Genomic DNA, 26,573 nt, shown 5'->3' on the forward strand with positions numbered 1-26,573 from the left:
GTCCCTGGTGTAAAATATATTAGCAAAATGAAATCCAATGAAATCATCATATGTGTAATATTATTCAATGAATAATATTATTCAAAGTTGTACTTGAGTAAACGTAAACATTAACTGGTCGAAAAAAAAGCATACTGTTGTTAAGAGACCAGTTAGAGTAGTACTATTATCAAATATGAATGCTCTTTAGACTAGACAAATCAATAAAAATTACATTCGTGTGAATCTAATATAAATTTCACTGTTTTTCAGACATACCGCGATAGAAAGTCATTGGAATTTACCTGCCATACAGCTTTCTTCGTGTCGATCGTTGTGGTGCAATGGGCCGATTTGATCATTTGCAAGACCCGTAGAAACTCGATCATTCATCAGGGAATGAGAAACTGGGCTCTCAACTTTGGCCTCGTTTTTGAGACCGCTTTGGCTGCTTTCCTTTCGTACACACCCGGTATGGATAAGGGTTTGAGGATGTATCCTCTCAAGTAAGTATAATCGGAACAAATCAATGAGTTTGTTTTTTATTGATTACCGTTTCTGATTCACTCAGTTCATTTTCTAGTTCTATTTGTATTTCCATAATGCGTTGAAACACTAAAGAAGACACCACTAAGTGGAACCACCTAGTGGTGTGACACCCAAGTCAACTTGCCCAAGTTTTTATGTAAGTGTTGGTGGTTTGACCAATCAACCAACAACTGCGTTAGCAGAAATTTGGGAAGCTATCCTGGAATGCCATCAGAAAACGAATCCACATGTTTCTAGAAATTATATGAAATGGGGAAAGGTTAATGCAGTTAAGCTGCTGGAAAATAATTCCATGAAAATCAAAAGAAGAATTCAATTGAAATATCAGGTTGTAGTGAATCTTCCTTCGGAATTTACCATAAGTGAAACCAAGGAAACACATATGGTAATCCTGGATTACATTCCACTAAATCCATTTTGAAACCCACAGATACTATGTTAGCTAAGTACTTCTTCGATACCATTCTACTTTGGATTAAAGGGCTGGTGTGGGAATTATATAGCCAATTGCATATGCAATTGGCAATAGATAGATAGATAATATATTACCTTTTTGTGCCATTTGTACAATGTATAGGTTCGTCACATAGAATAAGAAATATTGTACAGTAAATAAAAATTGTATCACGCAAATATCACAAGAAACAAAATACATTGTTACATCATATTAAAAGATTAGACTCATCAGTTTTCATGTATGGTTCATATACTCATTCAGATCATAAAAACATCTATTCGAAAGAAATTTCTTCAATTCCACCTTGAACTTTTTTGATGAAAGTTGCATCAGGTGATTTGGCAATAAATTATAGAGGTGAACACCCGCCCATTCTGGGGATTTTTTGTAGTAATTGTGATTAAGTGTTAATTGTTTTGTGTTCTATACTGATGTATTTGAGCATTCGATGTAAGCTTTGTTTTGTTATTATGAACGAATATAAGTATTTTAAATAGGTAAATGCAAGTGGTAGTCAGAATTTTATTTCTTTTAAAAGTTCCTCTACAAGACTCACCAAAATCTAAGTCGAATATTAATCTTATTATTCTCTTTTGTTGCCTGAAAGCACGCACCCATTCGTTGGCTTGACCCCAAGAGATAATATTGTAGCTAAGTGTAGAATACACCATGCCAAAGTAAACACTCATGAGTGAATGTCTGTCAAGAGTGTCTTTCAAGGCATGGATAGCATAAAATGATTTATTGAGTTTGCTACAGACTGTGTTAATTTGTTCATTCCATTGAATGTTTGAATCTAAAACAGTTCCTAAAAATAGAGTTTGTTGGCTACATTTAACAGTGTAACCATCAAATTCCATCACATCCATTGTGTCAACTCGTCTTTTTGTGAACTCCATTTTTTTTTTTTTGAAATGTTCACCAATAGGTGATTAGACAAACACCATCGGGAGAACTGTTCAATGACATTTCTGATTTTCGAAATTATTTCCTCAGGAGTGTGTCCGCTGACCACAATCGTTGTGTCATCTGCATACATGAATAGCCTTCCCTCCTATATATAGTTGGGAAGGTCATTCACATATAGCAGAAACAACAGGGGTCCAAGAACACTCCCCTGAGGAGTTCCAAGTTCTATTTCATGTTTTTCAGAGGTATAGTTATCAATTTTCACTACCATTTGTCTTTCCCTTGTGAATGACATGAGCCAGTCGTTAATATGACCACGTATTCCAAGAGAATTTAACTTGATTTTTAAAATTTCATAGTTTAGGGTGTCAAAGGCTCGGGATAAGTCAAAGAAAATTCCATATACTAACTTATTGGCACCCATTTGGTCATAAATATATTGTACGAGTTCAGTAGTGGCTGTTTCCGTACTGAGGTCTTCGCGGAAGCCATATTGGCATATTGTCAATGATTTGAATTTAGCCAAGAAGTCATTTATTCGGATACACATGCCCTTTTCAAATATTTTTGAAATTGGATTCAAGATAGAGATACCCCTGTAGTTTTCAATACTTTCTGGATCACCTCTCTTGAATATAGGAATGGTTTTGGAAATTTTTAGGACTGATGGAAATTTTCCACATTCTACAGAGAGGTTCAACAAATCAGCAATATAGGAATTCATGGCAGTTTTTTAACAAAGACATTTGAACTTCATCTATGCTAGTGGATTTTTTATTTTTCATTTCCAAGATTGTTTTTTATTTCTTTCCCATCAAAAGGTTGGAAAAAGAGAAAGAGTCGACCTTCGAATTTGGAACGGGCACACTTGCAGACCGGTTTCGGGCTCATTAGCCACTCATCAGTGCAAGATAGTGGCTATCATCGATCTAAAGTCAATGATATTCCATAATTGAAAATCGAAATTCTTTCAGAGTATTTCATTCCTCTTTCTAAGTTGGAGCGAACAACAAAATGTCACTCCTTCTAGTGGACGAGATACTAACCAACTGCATATTCGAAATGTGCCCGATTTCTCTGAATAAGGAAGAAAAAACTTTTTTATTAGTCAGTGGGCTATGCTTGAAAACTGGCAGTAAAAAAATCTAAAGAAATGAACTTTAAACGTAAGCCAGTCTCGAATATACCTACACAGTAGGTAGAATTCTTCACTGATAGATTTATGAATACCCAGTCCGGCCAATCCTAAAATTACCATAACGCCCAATGATAAGAAATCATTCATTTCCTTATCTTTATCGTACTTTGCCGTATCAAAAACTATGTATAACTAAATCTCACAGTCTCTTTAATGACAGGACAGTTGAAATGACTCTTTCATCAACGTTTCTCCTAATGTTTTAAAAAATTTAAAATCTCACCATTACATCTCTTCATTACAACTGACGTATTTCATCAAATTTTATATTTTCAGATTTGTGTGGTGGTTACCAGCTCTTCCATTCATGTTGGCCATCTTCATTTACGACGAGGTACGAAGATTTTATATACGACGCTGCCCTGGTGGTTGGTTAGAACAGGAGACCTATTATTAAGTGTTATATCAAAGTACTGCCATTTGGTGGAAACTGCGAGTCCCATCGGCCGCAGGTTAAATAGTTTTTTTCGATAGGAGGGACCTCGCGAAAATATCCAGAAACTTATATCAACACCGAAGAATCATCCATCATTTTCATACAGCAATCGAGACGATGTCTTTCCCTATTGATAATTGTACAAATACTGTTGCTAATTCTAGTAAATTTGCTGCTTGAGCAGTTTGATAGTTACGTAAGGCGTACAGGAGTGATTTGCGACTTAGTTGAGTTAAACTTGTACGCGTTAGCTATTTATTATATTAATCTCATGAATTTCGGTTGAAGAACATGTAATGGGTCTTGTGGCGGAAGAGCAAACGCGAACCACAACCAAAAACAATAAAACACTGTCGATCAACCAATTTAGATGCAATAGTGGTTTCATACATTCCAGTTGAGAACTACAGTTGCCTTAGCGCTCTCATACAAGGTATGATGTTCGGTGGGGTGTGGGTCCAGGTGACAGCCGATCTCGTTGCCTGTTGAGGGATGTCACCCGGTCTCAACACATAGTAGCGTCGATGTGGGTGAATGAAGTTAGTATCATTTAGGCTTTCAACACTTAGGTTAGCTAGATTGTAACTGTGTTGTTATTCGTATTTAATGTCAACCAGGTCGTGCTCAATACATAACATGACTACTACTATCACGATTGTAATCGTCTGACAAGTCATTCATTTTTGTATATACTTTACCGTTTGAGCTCTGCGCCGTCGTACACAAGACGACGCTCAGGGCTGATCGTATTGTTATAATAATACACACTACATATTGAAAGTCTGCTTTAGTAGAGCGTTATTTTTTCATAACCAACCGCGCTCTGGTCTGAGACCAGTGGACCATGGTATTGTTATCTGATTGTAAATATTTTTAAGTGAATCACTTAATTATTTTTTGCTTATGTTCTTTTCACATTCATGTTTTAGTACGTAAAGAAGCTGTATAAATTTGGTTGTAATAAAATGGATGATAGTAACATAGTTTTATTTTTATTTGGGAACCAAAGAGCCGCAATTCACAATTTCACACAATTACAGAAAACTATTTTCCTGGAAGTCTGACTTTTGATAACAATCAACCTCTTCTTTTTGAGGGCGCTAAACCTCCTAAAAAGAATGACTAGAAAGTCGCCAAGAAAGTTTTTATGGACTGGAACAGATTCGAAATTTTTCCCATTTTCATAAAACTGTATAGAGCTACCCAGGTGTGAAATTACATACCACATGGCGGCAAGGATGGTACAAGACTTGGGAGGATATAGGACGAACACGCACCTGTCCCTGAACAGCCACCAATATGTTTATTGAACTGGCAAATTGTCGAATTTAGTCAGTGGAGCCTCCTTGTGGAAAAAAATTACCAATTCTTTCAACAATAAAGATATTGTGCAGCAGACGCATTCCTTGATATAGAAGAATAATTTGACAATACACTACTTAAATAAATCGAATCAGCCTGAAAAAGGCACAGAATCGACTATAACTATACTCATAAACAAAATAGCAACTAGGACTCTTCAAGACGAGGCCATTAGGTTCTGGGTCACCAGGGACTGCCCTCTAGGTGGGATACTATAGCATCTCTGTGTGGTTGTTTCTGATGAATAGTCTGTTTGCTGTCCTCGACAGGAGAGGATCTGCAAGCTTGTGCAGATGTTTTCGTCATCTTCACAAGGATCCTGGCCGACATTCCTGTTTGCAAACCACAGCAGAACTCTAAACTTTCACGATGGATTTATGGAAACACCTGGTGCTGAAGGCTCAAAAAATCCATTAGATTCGACCAGACCGTGAGCGGCCATTCAAATTCTTATGAACCTAATTTCTCTCTATATCTTTCTGGAGAGAGAAGCTAGACGGACAACAAAAAGGATGGTGAATATTACCAGTTGCACTAGATAGGAATAAGCGTAGAGTAGCGGACTATTTGCTGACACTGAAGATCATACTATTTTGAAAATGATCTTCAACAGTCAACTAATACGACCTCTGCCTCATACAGTTCTGATTCCGAGTGAAGAGGAATGGATCCTCCGGGAGGAGGAGGAGGAGGAGGAGGAAAAATCAGCAACATAGGTATTATAGAATCACAAACATCTTCAGGTTTAATCCAACTCATTCCAGTTTATTTCAATGAATGTTAGAAATATTCTCCATTCGCTCCATTTTATTTATTGAATTATAGACTTTTTATGGGTTAATTTCGATAGTTCCCTTCATTCTTACTGTTGAGTTCTGTAAAACATCCAGTAACGCCTTGTTAGATGATACAGCGGGCCATTCTAGGCAAGATCAGGACAAGGTCAATTAACCAAACCTGTAGGTAGGCAGATGTAGTTAATCTCTCAGAATAGCCTACAAAAACATCTGATATGGCGCCTCTAGATATTTTTGAGGGGATACATGACATCTGAAGTGGTACACAATGTTGTGTTTTTAATCTGAACCAAAATTTCAGTTCATTGACTAGAGTAGATTATAGTCTCATCTTATTTAAAAATTGAATGAATTCATCAACTTTCAGAACCTAGAGACTTCGTAGAGATCTAAATTTGAATACATTACGCAAATCATATGTATAATATCTACTCTTGGCAGTCCGTTTTATAGATTCTTCATAGCTTTATTCTGAAGAGTTAGTAAAGGACCCATGTTGAGCTCCATATAATGTTCAAGGTGTGAGGGAATGAATGAATATTTTAGGATTAATCTTCGAAAAATATCCTCGACCCTTAATTTTTTTGGAATATATTCAATATGTTTATACCAACAGAGTTTTTCATCTGTAATGAGACCAAGAAATTCAATTTCACTGCTGTACTGCAAAAAACAGTTTTCAAATAATACCTACTTCATTTTCAACATCAGCGTTTATCCTACATTTGTCAACTCACGTCTGGGATGCTGACTATTTTGTCAAATATTTGAGATCCTTTCTGTTGTTCTAAATTTTAGTTTTAGACTCCCTATCTTCACCTCGACTTTAGTTGAAAATTCAGTATTTTATAATGAGGTTGAAATGTACATCACCTGTCAGTCGACATTAGATTTGCAAAAGGTGAACATGTTTCTTGTCGATACTCTTATATACTATATAGGAATATTTTGTGTAAAGAATCACACGTTAAAAGGTAAGACCTCGTTAGTCCTTAGCTCGCACAAGTTTCTCAACTTCTGAGAGTTGTCGTTCGTATGGGGTCGACAGCTGATTAACGGAAAAACATATTTTAAACATATATATTTTTATTTTAACGGAACATCTAGTTATTTTTGGACGATATTCGTCTCACCGGGAGTTGAAAATTCTGCGATGGCATCATCTATAGGCAGAGTTCCAAAGATATAAAGTGTGCTCAATCCATTCATGGATGACTTCGATCAACACACTAAATTTTGCCCAAGAACTATGCAAAAATGGTAATACACAAGGAGCTTCACAATTGTATTGCTTCCTAAGACTCAAGTTGAAGAAATCTCATGTGTTTTTAGGCATCTCAAATCAATTCCTTTGGATTTTTTGAACATTATTGTGACTCAGTTTTTAATAATACTTTTCCAGAAAAATTCGGCACAGATTCATGACATCAACCAATTTCGGAATTTCACCATCATTTGGTCAGTCGGTAGCCAAGCGGTTCGGCGTGGGTGCTTTGTTCACTCACTCGAATTGACTGCCGTGTTGGTCGGTGGTTCAAGCCCTAGTCTGAACGATCGATCTTCACTTGCTACCGTCCAACCCGTGTTAGGAATCACACGTTAAAAGGTAAGACCTCGTTAATCCTTAGCTCGCACAAGTTTCGACTTCTGAGGGTTGTCGTTCGTAGGGGTGCGACAGCTGGTTAACGGAAAAACAGATTTTAAACAGATTTTTTTAAACAGATATATTTTGCCTATTACAGATTAACTTGAAAAATCGAAGTTTGTTTATAAACTAACAAAATAATTGAAAAGGGAGATTCTAAAACGAATTTATGAAATCAAATATAAATTGGTGGTGGAGAAAATTATTTAAAATGGTCTGAGAAAAACTAAAAATATGAAATATAATTTTAATTTTTTGACTTTTACAATGTATTGAACACATTTTTACATAAGAAATTCATAAATAATATTGTTAAAAGTTATATATACAGATACAGTTAGATAAATTGCACGGATTGTTCTTCAAATAAAAAAATATCTACAAATTTGTTTACAGAGTTCTAGCTAAACTTAGAAATGTGATGTAAGTAGAAACCAATATGGCAAAATAAAACGTGTCCATCTCATAAACGATATACAAATATCCAGATTGTCAAACATCAACGAAATTTGAAAAACATCTGATAATTATCTCTCATTTTTTTCTTGAAAGGTGAAAAATATGAATTCTTTCAAAAGTAGATGTACGAAATCTACTTGAAAAAAAAACTATTGTCTTTATGACTTGACAAGTTGAAAATTATATTGATCACTTTTTGAAAATATTTCATGGATCAATTTCTTTTCCATTAAATTATTTATTGCTTTGTGGCGCGATATCGTTTTGAAGATTTTGTAGCTTAACTTAAATGAGACTAGTTTCCAGATTCTTGAATCATACTGCGTTATTCTCGAGGGCATATTGCTTTTCAGAAGTCTTCAAGTTTGATCCATCAGTTGACAGGAGTCCAGCTTCTGCACATGATCGACAACAGAACTTGCCATAGTATTTGTGTGAACAATATTTCGCTTTTACAATCAGAGCACAGTTCGCAAAGAACGGATTGTCAGTGCAGCTAGGATGAATATATATTCCTGGAAAAAAATGTTCGAATGATTCAGATATATTGTTGAATATTACACTTATACAGAAATGGTAATGACTTTTTTCTAGTTGGTAGAAAGGTGTCAAGAACTGCACTTATTCTAAATACCATTTCAAAAAATACATTGCCTAGTAAAGCCCCACAACTAAATAATAATAATAAAAATAGATGTATTGTGCATAAATTACACACAAACGGTAGAGGTTAGCCTATGGCTATCTTCCACCCCTCTTGCTAAGTAATACAAATAACATTTATGAGCAATAAGGTAATTACCTAATATAATTCAATTTTCTTCAGCGGCAAAATTAAAAGAAAGAATATGATAAATACATCTCAGTTTGTAGAAAAGTAAAGGAAAACACTACACTACAATACATTACTCCATGCTGGTCAACAAAGTTGATTTCAAATAATGTTTCACTTCATATAAAGATGAATTCAGGAGAGGAATTATCCTGTTCAAAAATAACGGTGCCAGATAGGAAATGCATCCTTCGTATTTAGATGTAACATGGTTTGGAATGTTGAAATTATTGAACCTGGTATTGATGCTACAGATATTAGAACGACGCACTATAAGCTCTAATAAATACAGGGGTATTTTGTTTTTGATGAGTTTAAAAAGAAATATTGTGATCAGATATTCCATTCTACACTTTATGTTTAATTCTCTCAATCCTATCAAAAAAGGAGTAATGTGCTCAAGAATTTTGAAAGCGTTGCAACTTTTGTCGATTATATTCCGGTAGAAAATTATAATACACTGGAGCGCAGTAGATAGATGGATAGATGAGGGATTTGACTAGTTTGTTTCATTTCGGTTGATAGTTGATATTTAAATTTTTGAAGTGATTTCAGTTTGAAGAACGCTAGTTTAAATATATTTTGGACATGGTCATTAAAGTTCAAGTTTTGATCGATAATCAATCCGAGGTTTTTCGTTGAGTCAACCCATTCAATGTCCGTTTGATTCATTCTGAGACTATGTTGTTTGATCTGATAAGTCTGTCTCTGAGGGCCTAAGCAGATTGCAACAGTTTTGTTTGGGTTGATACGCAAGCCATGTTTTTCAGAATAAACTTGAGTGTTTTGGAGATCTTCGTTAATAATGCTCACATGGTTTTCTATATCAGTGAAATCGCAAGGTGAATATAATTGAAAATCGTCGGCATATAGGTGAACTTGACAACAGTTTAAACATGATGCGTTACTCTTTGTGATCGACCTCGGATATAGCTATTCATTAATTCCAAAGCTCTTTCTTGAAACCCTATGAATTTTAATTTCGCAAGAAGCTGAAAATTGACAAGATCGAAGGCTTTGCTTTGATCCAGGAGAACTAGGATCGACGGTATAGATTTATCACCATAAGTACATATATCATTTATGACTTTCAATAGAGCCGTATGTGTATCATGTTTCGAACGAAAGCCAGACTGTACTTCTGGTAAGACACTATTGAAATCCAGGTATTGTCTGATCTGTAGAGAAAGTATTTTTTCAAAAAGTTTGGAAAATGTAGGTAAGATGCATATGGGACGAATATCATTAAAACTTTTAGGTGTGGATATTTTAGGTATCGGAATGACATTGGCAATTTTCCACAATTCAGGAAATGTACCTGTTCTCAAGGATTCATTGAAAATGTGTTTTACTTCCTCTATGCAGAAAGGCAACACAATTGTTATCATTTTCAAACTAATATTATCTAAACCCAATGCCTGCGATTTCAGAGATTTGAGATTTCAAAGCATCCCAGACATGATCACTAGTTATTTCAGTAGATGAGAATTTCAAGTTACTTCCCAGAAGGTTATTATTATAGAATGATAGTAGTTCCGCATTTACGGAGGTATTACCGGCAACATTCAAAAAATAATTGTTAAGTAAATCAGGCTCACGGAGTTCTAAAGTAATATTATTCGTTTTGAGAGTCGATTTTGTGCATGCACCCCAGTCGCTGAGATAGCGCCACATCGTCTTAACGTTATTTTAATTTTTGTCAAGCACAAATTGCGAATAGGCAGATTTCTCACGTTTCACAACTTCGTTGCCTTGAATGATTGGTTATCAACAGCCTCGAGGGAAACAAAGTCTGAATTACAAATCCAATCACCACTACACAGTATAGGTATATCTAATGAAAAGCCTAATGCATATCAAAACCAGTGAGTGATTAAACTAAATAATATGTTTCTGAACAACGTCGTTCACATGTTCTATAAAAAGACAGGTGTCAACAGAAAATGTTATTATCTTATTTCAACTTGCTTAGATGCATTCTCCCCTTGAAAAATCAGGCGTAGAAAGAGGGTGTCATAATGAATGAAATGAAACAGATCTATGTTTTCCTCCACCTGGTAATTGGAGTTATTATAAACAAACAATAGATCTGTGAAACAAATCTATGAAGCGAAAACACAAAACAAGAGAAGAAGAGGAAGACCTGAAAAAACCTGGAACGACATGATAGGAAAGATTCTACAAGGAAGAAATAAACAATGGAACGAAGTAAAGACACTGACTAGAGATAGAAAGGAATGGAAAAAGTTGCAACAATAAAATGATAACCCGATACCCTGATGGTTATATATATATATATATATATATATATATATATATATATATATATATATATATATATATATATATATATATATAAACAAGATCACAAATAGAACGGCTTCTATTGAGTAATCGAGTTTTTTTGCGGAAAAATTCCTGAGCGTCTGGGATGCTTTGATATTTTCACTCTTCACAATGAGAAGAACCTTCATGGTGCTTTTAGGTGTGGTGAGGTTAGGTGCAACGTGAGTGGGTCTATTCGACCGCAACCCGCAAGGGTTTATTGTGGCTCACACCTATTCACACTCGACCAAATAAACTCAGCTTCTCAACGAAGCCGATTAGTGACCTGTAGTAGGAGACATCGTAGTTCATCCCTACTGTAGTCCAACAACTGTTTGGTATCATCGTAGTATTAGTCAACTGTGTTAGACGTTAGAGGTCAATGCTTCTAGTTTTAATTTGAACTATTTATTTTCTTATTATTACTTCAGGTAGAATGCTTTTTACTATCAATAAATAATAATAAATTTTATTAGTCCCAAGAAACATTACATGTTTATAGTAGGGACAATGTAACATACAAATTTAAAAAAACGAGCTAAGAATAATACAACAAAAAAACATATAAAAATAAGTTTGAAGACTGAAAAATATTTTTTAAATTTGCAGTAGTTTGGTCAAAAACACAATTTGTAAAGTATAACTCCGAGCAAGGAGAACTTCATAGGAATTCGAAAGTAAATTATTATTATGATCAATCATGATAATGCAGATGATAATAATGATTGACAATGTTTTATGCAGTAGGAAAATATTAACGAGAGTAAGAGGGGTTCCAATTTTTCAATTTTCAATCTTCAAATGATCTAACATCCTAAAAAAGCTTTTCTTAAACATTCTGAACATCCTCATAGTGTTATGATTGAAAAGTTTTCAATTAAGGCAAGAACTATAGCCATGCGCGGATATATTTCCTTATGGCTGCTCTTGTGTTTGTTTCTTCATATATGATTTCTGTTATAAACTGTACTAACTCAATGTTGTTGATGAATAAACATATTATTATTATATAATTGATTTCAATCAGTATCCTATTTATTATATCGTAGTTGACACAATGGTATTTAGTTTTTAAACGAATAAAGACATTGGAATATGAAAAACCTCTTGTAGTATATTCCAGGTGAAAAAAAAGTCAGTTGTGGTCGGAAGGTATAGTTTCAAATGAGTATCAATATTTGCAACCAAAATATGACTGCTGAACAGAGCACCATTCCCATTCTAATATGAAATGAATATTTGTACCTTCAATTAGGATTTCCAGTGTACTTGTTGATTTAGTGTATGCATTTATGGCCTCACACTGATAAAATCCTGAATCTGCCTTTGTTGCGTCCAGTATCGTTAACGTGTGAGAATCTGAAAAAAATAAGAAAATACGTTTACTAAAACATCCCTGTAGAGTGCATTATTAGGAAAAAACAAGATGAAGCTATTCGAGCTATAGCAAAAGATGTGCTGCAGGTTAATAAATTTCCAAAAACTTCAACAGTTTCAGTTGCTATGAGGATTGTTTTTTCAAGTATTCATTATTGGATCAAAACGCACCGTACTAGTTAAATCTCAAAACAAGTGATTGAATAGTAATGGAATTCATTAATCTTTCCTATCTCGACTTCTTGAAAAAACAGTATTTTTCATTTCTGCTCCTGCGAGTGTATATTCTATTACTGTAAATGAACCAAAAGTGGTACTTCTATTTTCCTTTTGGTTCAAACGTAACTTCTTTTTAAAAACTATCTGGATTGTTAATAATAATTGCATACCTGAAATTTGTATTTTTTCCGATGGGTTCAGTTGAATGCCATCCTTGTACCACTGAACTTGAGGTAATGGCCATCCTGTTACTGCACAAGGTACTTCTATATCGCTGCCAACAGGATACCTCTGGTCGCTTGTTGTAATGTTTGCTCTAACAGGAACTACATGAAAAAATATTACTATTGTGAACAACTACAGGTAACTGCAAAACCATAAGGTGTTCAATGTAATGAAGAAAAAAGCAAATCAAGTTTCTTTATTTTCGATTGCAACATAATATTCTTTCAAATCGATGTATTAAATGGTTATTTGTGTTTTAAAGTGTTCAAGTGCTCAAGAAGTTTTTTTTAACTCAGTGCGATAAGATATTGGATCTTTGGAACAACGAGATTTCTAGCGCAGTTCATTAGTTTCTCAAATAATTTCAGACATCCTATATGACAAATTGACTGTCGGCATGTGTTTTGATTCAATCTTCCTCTTGAAGATGATCACTTGGTGATCGAAACATGTGTCGAGGTGTTAAAATAGGTTTTGATGTTGGGATAAAACTCCAGTAATATACTGTTAGGTTAGAAAGGAACATTTTCATATGTCTCATTCTGGAACTGTATATGTCACTAGAAATGTTCCTCCAGAAGTTTAGTTTATTTCTTGTTTTTAGTTGCCTGAAATTCTGAAGGATTGTTTGCAGTACTAAGCTAAAATATTACACTGACAAATATGGCTTAACACCATGGGTTTCTCCAGTCCTTTCACCTATATTGCATTTTTGCATCTGGCTTCATTCGTATTATACCTATGCAGATAAATTATCATACTTGATGATTGAAACATGTTAAAGGTAGGTAGGGTAAGTAGGTCTGAAGAAAATGGGTCCGTTCGACCCTCCACTGCCAGTCTCGAGTGTTTTTGTAGCTCACATCTCAAAATCGACCAAATCAATCCAGCTGCTGAATGAAACCGAATACTTCATTAGGAGAGTTGTCTCTCAGGGTACGTGGCAAGAGTGGAGCTTTGCCAAATGCTGAAATCGTAATCAGGTCTGCATATATAATCTGTAACAATGGTAAATTTTCCTCTATCTAGTGAGGACTTGATCGCCAGTCAGTCTGCGACTACTTTCGTAGGTTAAGCATCACAAATGTGCGACTTGGGACGTAAGTCTCCTGTGAAGTATTTTATGAAAACGCTTCCCTGGCTGCAGGGTAAGAACTAGTCCTAGCAGTTGGGGAATGCACTCCTGACAGTCTGTGATAACCTGTGGATCATCTTCTGGACTACAGAACCTTTCCCATTAGAGGAAATCTGAATACAATTATATTCAGCAATGCAGGGCTTTTTTACCTCTACTTTGGTTGAAACATGTTTCAGCATTAGCGTTTGCTGACCTACCTAGTAAATGGTTGTTTTTTCTCTTGGTGGAGATTCTGCTTTTACTGCCCAAAAACTTGGTGCAAGGCAGATTATTAAGATATTCTGCTCTTGAGGGGACGACAAGTTGTTTCCTGTCTAACCCCCTAGGTTTGTTAACAAGATCAATAATTGTTGACCTGAGACGCTTGATCCGATGTCACAAGCAGGTCAGTTGCATGGCCTGTATGGCCCATAAAGGGTTCGACAATTAGTTGGAAAAAAGGTCTGTCACGGCAGAGCCCCACATTGTAGTGACAGTGTAGTGTGTGCTTTATACGACGAAAGAGCGCCAAGTATCTCGAAGGTTCCGTTAGTAAAAGTGATAACAGATACACATACTTCAGGATGAATCATCATTCAGCAGGTTCCTCATGAAACTAATCATTTTATAGGCCTTCATTTTGACTAGAAAATTTTGTTATCAATACCCTTCGATAAAAAAATTCTACAGGTTCAACTTAGATCTCGTTTCTAGCTTTTACCGTTTATATTGAACACCTTATGATGAATACAAGACAACATGGACAAAAGAGGTGAATTCTCTAGTAAATTATTCATTCGTGAAAAAGTTATTAGTAAAAGAACATTCAAAAGTTAATCATAAGAAATTAGTATTACAAAGAAATGTTAATCAACTCATGCATTACCAATAAAACCAGCTTGGTCCACTGATCCAGCAGCATCCGGATATTCTGGTATTATCTCATTGGATGGTTCGGTATAAGGAAGAAGTGGGAAAGGTTCCGAGGGAGGTACATAGGGCGGATACCTCGGAGGTGGAGGAGGAATGGTGGTAGTAGTGGTTGTAGTGGTACTAGGCGTACTAGGAGTGGGCTCTTCCGGAGAGTCAACAATGTACTGTTTGTATATCAGTTCACTGGGATTGGTGAAGTGGTACGGCCCTCTTGCCTTTACTATCACAGACCAACTTGCAGCGGTACCGTATCCGTTATAGGCTTGACATGTGTAGATTCCTAGGTTATGTAGTTTGACGGAATGAATTAGTAGAGAGTTATCAGACCCAATTTTGAATTCGTTATTATCATATGGAATTAAAGAGTCGTCCTTCCACCAAGTTACTGCGGGGAAAGGATTACCGAGGACAAAACAGTTCAGAGATGTTGGAGCGTTGAGGGAAACAATTAGTGGTGGCTCGTCTTCTGCTCCCTCCAACATTGTTGCTGGTCTAGGTCCTGAATCTAGTGGTAGGGTGAGAGAAAAGTTAGTCGAACCACATACAGGAAAGTTATTGATTACTAGCAGTTCACACAAGTTGTTATGATGTAGAATAAATTAGAATTTTGTTATTAGTACCTCCACCATATGTTACTAGTATTTACACAACGAGCATTACTTCAAACATTAACTTGTATGAACTTTGTTCTGGAAGAAAATACGTTTTTAAAATACCCACATGATCTTGCAAACACAGCATGCAACCTTTACTCAAAGTGTCAATAAACATCTGAGACTTACCTAAGACATCTAATCTGATTTCGTTAGTAATTGGATCCCCGATGCCATTATCCGCAGTACAGAGATATGTACCAGAATCTGTCTTATGTAAAGTGATGATCTGAAGTGACTGGTCCAGCCTAATTCTGTATCTTGGTTGTGTTCCATCAATCTGAAAAATCATATAATTCAACACAAATTTAGGTGCTTCTTTCTAGCCTAATAACCAATCTTCGAATACTGAATACTATATAATGAAGAAGGCAGTGCATTTTGAAAAATGCTGATCAGTGTCCCAGTGGGGTGATGACATATATTTGACTCATTATAAACCATTATTATAAGAATGTATTCAGTCTCTTCTTCCATGTGAGGTATGACAATTTCTGTCATTTGGTACAATACATACAATACTGCAATACTGAATCCTATTTTCCACCAACAGATTGTTATGAGGTTCTCTCTCACTGTTTTAGGTATCTAATGGCAAGATGAAATTCATTCAAAAAAGTGAAAAAACTTATGAAATATGAAAATTCGTTTTGTAGTTCTGATCATTAACGGTATATCTCTTTTTATGGATCCTTGGTGTAACACTTAGTTATTTATCTTCCTAGCAAAATCTAACTTTCATCAATTCATTCAAGCATTTAGGGCTATGATTTGCTATTTTGTTGGTTCCTCTACTACTATTACCTAATGTAGTTTCAAACCTTTAATAATAATAATGAACAGTGTCGACCAATATTAACTTACCTCAAGATTTTCTTTACTCCAACTGATTCTGGGATTGGGGTTACCAGAAACCGCACATCTCAATGTTGCTTGGTCGCCAAGAGAGGCTGATACTTCGGGTTTGAATTCTTCTGGATCCAGTTTGGGCGCTTGAACTGAAACACAAAATTTGAGATATCGCATTGGTTTGAAATAAGATAGCAGATTCAAGGTTTTTTTGAATATTTCAGTATAAAATTCCCAGTTTCGCTTCGGTTGAAATATGTGAGTAAGAGTCTTCATGACCACTTTCATAACAATAATAATGTGGTTACGTCATCAAAATTTTCATTTCGCGATCGGTTGGAGTCACGATTGCAGAGAACAAAATCCAGTCTAGTAGGCTATGGAATGGAAATTGTAGTACCTACTACTTTCGTTTACTACTGCGGCATATATCTTTAGTGAAATATGCAGCAACAAATGACTGGTGAGCTCCGTGATCGCTCGTATTTACACTTCTAGTAGCAAGGGAGCCCAAGAGGGGATTTTGGGATTTACTCGAGCGCGACAGATACACATAGGGTGGGATACCATGCAACCTGTTGGAGACAAATATGAACCCTCAATTAGAAGCCGGGCCATTACGATTATAGCATGCATTACCTCAGCTGAAGTAAAGCATGCAGTATCTCAGCTGCACGCTCTAATTGTAATGAACGATTTTGATTACTTACCTTAATTAGACGCATTCCAATATTTCTGATGAGCAATTTTTTTTATAATTCTGACGGGCTGCCCTACTCACCCTGCTCTCAATTGAGGGTTCATATATGGAAGCCTGCTTCAACAGGATGCACGGTATCTCCTCCTATGTTCATTTGTCGCGCTCGAGTGAATCCCAAAATCTCCTCTTGGGCTCCCCTACTATAGGGAACGGCAGCTTTGCTTGTGTTGTTATTTCTAGTAGTATGGTAGCAGCGATGTAGCAGCTACATCGCTGCTAGCAGCAGCGATGTAGTTCCGATGGTAGTTCCGATGTAAACTGAGTCGGAAGAATCAGAAATCCAGTAAACGACGGCAACTGATAGTGCTGTGTTAATACGTTTTAACAGGTTTCTCATACGATTCGTGACATTGTTTATGCAAGGCAATCGATGGAGGAAAATGGAATATTTTTTTCTAGGAAATAGACAATGTTTGATTTCTTGCTTGCACAATAGACTGCGCTTGATATTCCTAAGGCCTTTGACCGTGTGTGACATGAGAGTTTGTTGGCCAAACTTCGATGCTATGGCTTGTCGGATCACTTCTGTGTATGGCTCTCCAGCTTCCTGAAAGAACGTTCCCTGCAAGTGGCCGTCGATGGATATCTTTTGAATACTTTCACCATCAACGCTGGTGTTTCCCAGGTGTCTCCGAACCGGATATATTAATGTCAGGTCAGACATTTCCATTTTCTGCTTCAATAAGTTTGTTAGGGGTTAAAATGGACACCAATATATCTTGGTAAACAATCATGTCGCTGGAATTGCAAAGGCTGCTTCTCAAAAGCTTGGAACACTGTTCCGAACCAGAAAACTGTACACACCTCCGCAATTTTTGATGCTCTATAACGTTAGATCAGACCTTTTTTGGAGCATTGTTCTCATGTATGAAGCTCTGCCCCCAAACATCCCCTCAAGTTGCTGGATTCCATCCAGAAAAGAGTTATCCGCCTGATTGGAGACGCGAACATCACGTGCAATGTTATTAGCCTGGAACATCTAAAAAAGGTTGAAGATTGGTCTCTTTTCTATACTTATGATGCACTGTTTGGAACCTTTGGTGTAGTAATGAATATTAATGGAGTTTTTTCCCAACACCAAAATGTTATTTTTAACACCTCGACACTTGTTTCGATCACCAAGTGATCATCTTCAAAAGGAAGATTAAACTCAATTTAATTTATTCTTCCTCTTGAAGATGATCACTTGGTGATCGAAACTCACTTTAATTTAATCTTCCTCTTAAAGATGATCTCTTGGTGATCGAAACACGTGTCGAGGTGTTAAAAATAACGATTTGGTGTTGGGAAAAAACTCCAGTAATACTCTTTTCTATAGATAATGTTAATTAAGGGAAGTCTTCAAGTGACTTGGCGGTACATATCAGAAATACGCGACGGACTGTGGCTGCTCATCGCTACTTTCTCACAGGCACCGCTCTGAGAGCGCCTCAAGGATTTTCCTATAGTGCTTGTGTTTTGTCCTTGAAAAAAGAGCTTGGTCTAGACGACGAAGTTCTTCTTCACGAAGATATGGTTGACAAATTCTTATGGCACGATGAATGAAGGTTTTCATCAAATTTTGCCGTGGATGGTGGTTTGAGTTCATGTTGAGATACAGATCAGTATGAATAGGTTTACGATGAACTATGTGACCTAGTTTCCCGATAGTTCTTCGTTGACCGGTACATCCAGGAATGGTAGCATTATTCCGTTTTTCTTTTCAATGACAGACTCTTTGTGATGGTGAATTGGGTTGTGGCGTAAAAACTTTTATATATTCTAATTACGAGAAATTGTGCTTCAATCAGCTTCAAATAATGGATTCATATCAACTTACTTGGCACCACAACTGGCTGATCGGTATAAGCTGGTTCAGGGCGCTGAGTGACTAATTGAGCAGGTGTTGGATCGACACAAGCAGTACCGCAACCGGTGGAACAGCATTTCAAGTGCATGGTACAATCAGCGTCTGTTCTACATTCTTCTTGGCATTCTTTGTCGTTATTCAACAGCAGATTTGGACAAGATCCTTGTTTGACACCTAGAAAAAAACAACGATAAATCATAGCTCCTGCATAAATATTATCTACAATACTACATGCGAAAAAATAAAAGTATGATGATGACTGTGATCGACGTGCAACACTTTGCTCAAGAGTTGAATTTTTTTAAGAGTCTATCCTATTTTTCTCTTCCCATTTGATGGTGTTCAACACTTTGCAAAAATAAACTTCCCCTTTTATTTTCATTGATATTTAGGATAGTTATCAGTATTTTTGATCTATTTTTTTTGTATATATTTATTTGAAAGTAACGAAGACGATTATTATTATTATTATTATTTAACCAATGGTTCAACCAAATCAACAGTATTTGTTCTAACAAAAGTATGACGTGAATCTTTGAATCAACATTACTTCTTATCTATATACCGATTGTGAATGAAACTCTTAATGTTAATAGTACACTTATTCAGTCTTCTGTGCTTGCGTGCAAACCCTAAACTTTAATTGAATAGTTTCAAAATTGCGGAAGGGTTCGAAATCCTAAATCTCCCTTTATTCACCTCTTTGTAAAACACATAAAGCAATTACAGTATAAAATCAAATCAAATTGTATCAGATACTGATTGAGATATTTTTTAAATGAAATTTTATTTTTCGCAAGTTATTGATGGTTTTCGTACCAACTCCAACAGGTGCTTCATGTGAAAAATCAATTTTGCAATTGTGTTTGCAGATACTTTTTCATGACATGATACTATTCATACTCATAAATATCTACAAATTCAAAAACATATATACCAGCAAGGGTCAAGAAACTGAGATTTATGAAAGTGTCTCCACACGATTTATTTTTTAAAATTATCTTTTCTGTGAAATGAATACGACATCGAAATTCCTCAAAGAAATGTTAGTTTCATATGAAAGATGAAGATCAGATCAACTCCTCTGTTGTTATTCAATTTGAATTAGTGTAATATAATTTACGCAGTCGAAAGCACAAGTCACAGAAATCCATATTCGAACATTTTGGAAAAAAACTGTTTGTTTGGATAATGAGCCTTAAATTTTACATTTTTATGTGAGAACAAGATTTTTCCCGTCTCAAACTATCAGAAAGTTTGTCAGTTTCGATATAATCTACGATTATGGGTCGAAATGATTTTTAATATCAAGCTGGTTATTTCATAACAACTCACGTTTCCTGCAGATAGCTATGAAGTCTGCGTCTTGAGAAGATGTTTTGTTCATGTTGATATCGATGGCGCATTGTTCATCTTCAGGGCATTCAACACCCATGCAAGGATCCCTGCAGCGACATCTATTGCAGTCGTTCTCATCAACGTATGGCTCGACGCCGTAAGGACACATTAGTGTTGTACACTCGTTGAAAGTTTCTTGACACGATCTTGTTGGATCTTCTGTCACTACAGGTGGTGGAACTGAAAATGTTAAAGTTGTAATTTAGGAGGAAGTTGAAAATAAGTACTTTTTGCTAGTCTCCTAAAGAAATAATAGTGTTGGAAATCATGCTCGAAAAAAACAAACGCCGACCGGCACTGGTAACCATAAACCAAACGTGACGTAGCTAAGAGAGCGCGAATGCACAATGTTTTCTGCTGCTCTAGAAGCAGCGAGAATAATGCTACCGATTTCTACGGAACTTCGGTGAAACTACGGCATTCGATTACGATATTTAAACGCTAGTCACGAGTATATCGAGACAGTCAAGTGGACGTTACAGTGCGGTATGCGAAGTAATCTAGTAAGGCGATAGACATTCAAATAATAGTTGAAGTTTTAGTTGAAGTATTTGTTGTATTTGAAGTGATACAAAGTTAAGTTTGATTATTCAGTGTAGTCAATTATTGGTCAACCCACGGGAGAAAAAGTAATAATAATAATTGAATTTCATTAATTCACTGTGAAGCCTGTTGAAACAATTCATATCATTAAATAAAAATTATACATATTTCACGTCAATCAAACAAGTATATTGAAAATTAATTTGAAAATATTGAAAACAAAAATATTTATTTTAATAAAATATTAACTTTTTTACTTTTGTTATTTTTGAATGAAGAAAAATGTAAGTGTACTCCTCTTCTCAATTTCCTCAAAAATTATAACGATTTTTGACCAGTTGATGGCTCCAAAAAGGTAGAAGTAACTTGAAGTGAATCAATTGTTTCATTTCTGTATTAATAGATTGAGTTTTCTTATTCCTATATAAATTATGGAAGTTGTCTGGCGGTATTTTTTCTCTCCGAAAATCGTTCAAAATCTATCACATTATTTGTGTATTCACCTGTAATGTCAATGCTATAATAAAGTCTGACCTTGAATTTTTTAAGCTTTTTTGGATTTTTTTTAAAATAAAGTTGACTTCAATTCATGAGTTTCTCAAATTTACTTCGAAAAATATTAAAATTGATGTTTCAAATGTTGGGTTTTAATTTTTAAAGAAATTTGTTTCTAATTCACATACTGGCAACAGCGCCTAGAATGCTAGATTGGAGTTCAGGTTAGTAGTATGCTAGAAGAAGAAGAATCATGTCAATAGTGTCAAATTGAGGCAAAATATAAATTATAGTTCAATACCACCTCCACAAGCCACATTATATAGAGGAACATAGGTTAGGTGCACAAAATGTCATATGTCACAGAATATCTCGGAACATAAGTAAACAGAACAGCACGCCTCTGAAATATGTCATCTTTGTTTGTCTCATACAGGTAACAGATTCATTGTCCTTTATTAGCTATAAACGATGTTGCCAAATGGTGAAATACAAACGAATTCCTTTAAATGTTGAATGCATTATTTCATTCCTTTTTTTAAGTATTTAAATAATTTTTTAAAGAAGAAGGTTGAAATGATAAGTTTAAAATGCATTGTTTTAGAGCTTTTGTATGAAAACTACTTGATTTTCGTCAGGAGAAACATTCCCCATTGGAAAGTAGCTGTGAGTTTTATCAACCAAGTAGGTCTCTTCAATCGAGATCACCTTCTCTGAGTGAATTTTCCAACTCCAACTTCCGGGTACAATTATACTTCAAGAGAGGTATGAGTATTTTTTTTCAAGGACAAAACACAAGCGCTACAGGAAAATCCTTAAGGCATTCTTAGAGTGGTGCCTGTGCGTAAGTAGTGATTCACATTGGATTTGAATCGCTGGAGATTAAATCCATTTGGGAAAACGTTCTCACGTTTATTCCACATAAACGCAGTTCTCCAAGTGAAAGAGTTCTTAAACAGTGAAGTTCGAGGTATACTGAGTTGAACCTCAAAACGATGAGCATCCACAGTCCGTCGCGTATTTCTGATATGTACAGCTCCTGCTGGAATCAAATGTGCCAAGTCACTTGAACACTATCTATAGAAGAGAGACAAATCTCCAATCTTTCTTCGATGTTCCAGACTATCAAGGTTGTGAGTGATGTTTGCGTCTCCAATCAAAAGGATGGCTCTTTTCTGGATGGAATCCAGCAGCTTCAAGGTGTGTTTGGGGGAGGAGCTCCATACATGAGAACAGTGTAAAGTTTTTTGGTTTGGAACAGTGTTACAAGCTTTTGAGAAGCAGCCTCTGAAATTCCAGCGACATGATTGTGCCAAGACATATTGATGTTCATTTCAACCCCCAACATACTTATCGAAGCAGAAAGCGAAATTGTCTGTCCTGACATCATTCTATCCGGTTCGGAGACATTTATCTTTTTGGAGAAAACCGATGGTTGGCTTTTTGTGGCCTTGAATTGAACATGTTTACTTTCACCCCAATTCGAAATCACTTCTAGGTCCTCATAAAGATATTCAATCACGTGCTGCCGGTGAAGATGTGCTCTCGCAGCCGATGTCCTGGAATCCAAATGTAATGATGAGACAAGTATGCTGTCGTCAGCAAAACAATATATTGGATTCTTGGTTTTTTCAATAAGTCGTTGATATACGATAAAAGTATGGTTGGAGACAATAAGTATGGATCCCTGGGGAACACCAGCGTTGATGGACAATCAGAAAATGGACAAAAGTGTGTTTTTGTAGTGTATCCTCAGTGAACATGAATTTCCAAAAAATGAACAAGTCGTCAATCAAAGAAGTAAACATTCTTGGTTTATACTTCGAAGAATAAAAAAGTACTCGAAGAAAATGTAAACATTAAGCTCCTCCTTTAAATAAAACAAAGTGTGTGTGTGTGTGAAATATCATCGAAGACCTATTGAGGCCTTTATGTGTGACAAACGGTTTCTCTGGGTGGAGCGCTTTCGAAACGTCGAATTTTCCACGACTCTGGCGCATAAATCAGCTGATTTGACCGCTGGCATGTGTTATGATAGTTTAGAGATCCGCTGTGGTTTGTGGCTTATTCGCATACACCTGGTAGTTACGAAAATCCCACAAGAAAAAGTCTATGGGGGTCAAATCGCACGATCTCGGTGGCCAGTTCACATCATCTCTACGTGAGATGATCATGCCTTCAAATCGCTCGTGCAGAAAAGCCTGTATGGCACGAATTGTGTGGCACATGCCCTTGGTGTCCAGATCATCCAAATCAGGCCAGAAGAAGTTGACAGTGATGGCCTGGCCAACGTCGCTCTCAAATAAATATGGACCGATGGCGTTTTTGCCCAAAATCCACACCAAACAGTGACGTTTTCGGGATCCATAGAACGGTATTAGATCTCATGTGGATTGGTATCGTCCCAATTTGAACAATTTTGTTGGTTCACGTATCCATTTATACAGAAATGGGCCTCATCGATGAAGATAATTTTTTATGGAAATTAGGTTCAGAACACACGTCTATGGTCGTTCACCTTCAGTTCCTGGGTCAGTTAAGTATTGTACGGGTGCAGAAACATGTCACGACGCAAAATTCACCAAGTTGTAGTATGCGAAAGGCCGAATTCTTGTGAGCGCCGCGAAATCGACTGTCTCGGGTCCTCCTGCACGTTCTCGCAGACAGCGGCGATGTTTTCGGCGGATCTTGCGTTTCGTCGGCGTATGGGTGTTGGTCGATCGTTTACTCAACCAATTGTACTGGTTCAAATTTATCAGTCACATTACGAATAGTCGTCTCGACAGGACCGTAAAATAGGCGATGAGCGGAACGTTGCCTGAACGCAACACCCATTTTGATATCCGTCCATAGTGATTTGGCAAAACAGACTGAATAAATGATAACTAATTTGACAGGTGACAGATGACAGTTAATAATTGTCAAAGTTCGGAAGTTCCTGTTGAAAGACCTTTTAGCAATACATTTTATAAATTATTTCCGCTATGAGTTACCCTTATTTATAAATGTTTTCATAATGAATAGTTAGAACTTCACTCCAAGATTGATCCTTAAAAAACCTGAACTAGAGACCATAACTCAACATTTATCAGATTCTATTCATATGTCGTTTCTATCTAAACGTCATTAGGCGCGTATCGACGAATAACAAAAAACATAGAATTAGCTGTCGATAGATTAGCATATCAGTAGTCATTATTCAATCGTGTTTGATGAAGGTTTGCAGAATTATGAAAGCTGAAAGGTGCTCTGTGATTTTTGGTGCAGTGCGATGACACACTTACTGAATTCAGTTCGAGGCAACAGATGGCCACAGAAATCAATACAAGCTTGGTAAGATTTGAAAGTGTTGAAATTCCCTCCACAGCCTGAGTAAATGAAAGCAAGACATTCTCCTCGTTCATCATTGAAGTACCAACGTTTGTGGTACCCTCCCTTGCAAGAACCTTGATCTACTTTTAGTTGACATATAGCTACAGAAAATAGAAGGGTTAGAACAGAGTTCATGCTCAGTCCACTATTAGTATCCATTAGCCGATATGTACAAGGCTGAGTTTCTATGACACTGAAAAGACCTACCTGTATTTGAGATGTTCGGTTTGGATTCTTCGCGTATGACACAAATATGCTCGCACTCTTCGCTGGAACTAAATCGGTTTCCGTTTCCTAGGCAACCTCCATAAGCAAATTGCTCGCATCGACCAGAATCCTTGTTGTAATAGTATTTGATGAAGTTACCGTAGCATGGACCAGGATCTCTCTTCATTTCACAGATAGCTGCAATAGAGATCAATATTCAGTATCATAACATTTATTTCTTGCTGATCAACTCCAATTTACAATATATTCAGCATCAATTTACAATGTGAAGTTCAGCAAATGCTGCCTCTAACTTCTAGTTGGATTATGAGGAGTCAACTAGATTTATATTCGGAATTGATTACGATCCATTCGTTAGAGGGGTGAAAACTGATCTAAATCTAATCATACAATAAATCAATAGTCACGATATTTTTATATGTTTTTGGATGATTGGAGAGTGAAAAATCTAAGTTTTCGCCATTACTCCACACTGCGTCTCACACCACTTTTAAAAAACCACCAGAAAGGGTACTTTTCTTCAGTTTTTCGATGGAACTTTGAACTCTCAATCGCTGACAGATGTGCCACATATATTAGAACTTAATCAAAGTCAGTCTAAGTTTTTCTCGCCCATTACTAGCAAAGAGGTTCAGAGGAATGAAAAAGGATTTAAATCGTGATTACGGATCGGTATCTTTGTAGCGTTTTGATTCAATGAAGATTGATTTGGTAGATATTCTCACTGTAGTGTATTAGGAAAATTATCGGATATGTTTCTGCAGTTCGTTGTGGAATCATAATTGGCTGCCAAAGCTTTTACCCTTGCCGACCATTCTGAAACTGTTCCGTTTTCCAGTTTTTTTTGCAGAAAGAAAATTCAATCTCTAGAAATTATTAACTTCACTAGCGCGACAAAATCAGAGTTTTTTCAAACACTATATAAGTTTTGGTTTCTGGCGTACATACATTTCGCAATAACACCATAAGTTTCCTCACTTACTTCGCGATTTCCGAGCGGATTTTCCAGCGCGGTTTCCGAGCAGATTTTATTTTTATGCCAACCCTAGAATTCAAATGGAACATGACAGTGTTTGCGATTTTTAACAGCGGCGATTTTTTACAGCCGACCGATCGTCGGATTCCGAGCGACAATTGGAGGGCAAGGGCGACCAAGTAGAGGGAGAACCCAGGTAACCTAATGGGACCCGATAGTGTATGCTATACCCAAGCGGTTTTTCAGTTGCGATTCGAGCAAAGAAGTGAAAACTTTATTTCGTAGCGTAGAAAATTACCCTTGTTTGTGGGACAACAGCGAGTATGTACTACAAGTATGTATTTTGTTTTTATGGTGCAATATTTCTGTAGCAAAGGTCGAACAATTGCCACAAGTTCATCCAAGTACTTTATGGACATTCGGTAATTGGTGAAAAACTTGTCTGCATATTCTCTGATTTTTTTGTCTCGTTGGTACGGGTGCACATTGTACCTCCTTAGGCGGCGTCCTCCAGCATTATCGCCTTCTGCTTCCAAAGTGCAAAGAGATACCACCATTGATGGTGAAATATCGCAGCAGCAGCAGACTTCATAGTGGTTGCTTTGAAGCCGCGAACGGTACTAGAGAACGA

General features: G+C 36.4%; 2 protein-coding genes across 9 annotated transcripts in view; one reads left to right on the forward strand and one right to left on the reverse strand.

The window, feature by feature from the left end:
- The window catches only part of Atpalpha (sodium/potassium-transporting ATPase subunit alpha), a 157,403-nt gene extending 152,896 nt beyond the window's left edge, over positions 1-4,507 (forward strand). For all 8 annotated transcript variants that reach the window (XM_023161026.2, XM_023161025.2, XM_074179826.1 and 5 more), the window contains 2 exons: positions 253-485; positions 3,369-4,507. In XM_023161026.2, the coding sequence (XP_023016794.1) occupies positions 253-485; positions 3,369-3,489 (354 nt within the window). In that variant the 3' untranslated portion in view covers positions 3,490-4,507. The remainder of the gene's footprint in view (positions 1-252; positions 486-3,368) is intronic.
- A 3,058-nt stretch (positions 4,508-7,565) lies between these two features.
- Positions 7,566-26,573, reverse strand: part of Ppn (proteoglycan-like sulfated glycoprotein papilin) — a 258,367-nt gene continuing 239,359 nt past the window's right edge. Inside the window, 10 exon segments of the mRNA XM_074179830.1 lie at positions 7,566-8,306; positions 12,194-12,307; positions 12,715-12,870; positions 14,773-15,324; positions 15,602-15,752; positions 16,337-16,470; positions 18,901-19,104; positions 20,266-20,508; positions 24,651-24,839; positions 24,946-25,143. Coding sequence (XP_074035931.1) covers positions 8,107-8,306; positions 12,194-12,307; positions 12,715-12,870; positions 14,773-15,324; positions 15,602-15,752; positions 16,337-16,470; positions 18,901-19,104; positions 20,266-20,508; positions 24,651-24,839; positions 24,946-25,143 — 2,141 coding nt within the window. The 3' untranslated portion in view covers positions 7,566-8,106.

Source organism: Leptinotarsa decemlineata, unplaced genomic scaffold (genome assembly GCF_025532065.1).
Source record: "Leptinotarsa decemlineata unplaced genomic scaffold, Ldec_3_MD MMD2_tig00026282_RagTag_RagTag, whole genome shotgun sequence".
In the NCBI taxonomy this organism is placed as follows: Eukaryota; Metazoa; Arthropoda; class Insecta; order Coleoptera; family Chrysomelidae; genus Leptinotarsa; species Leptinotarsa decemlineata.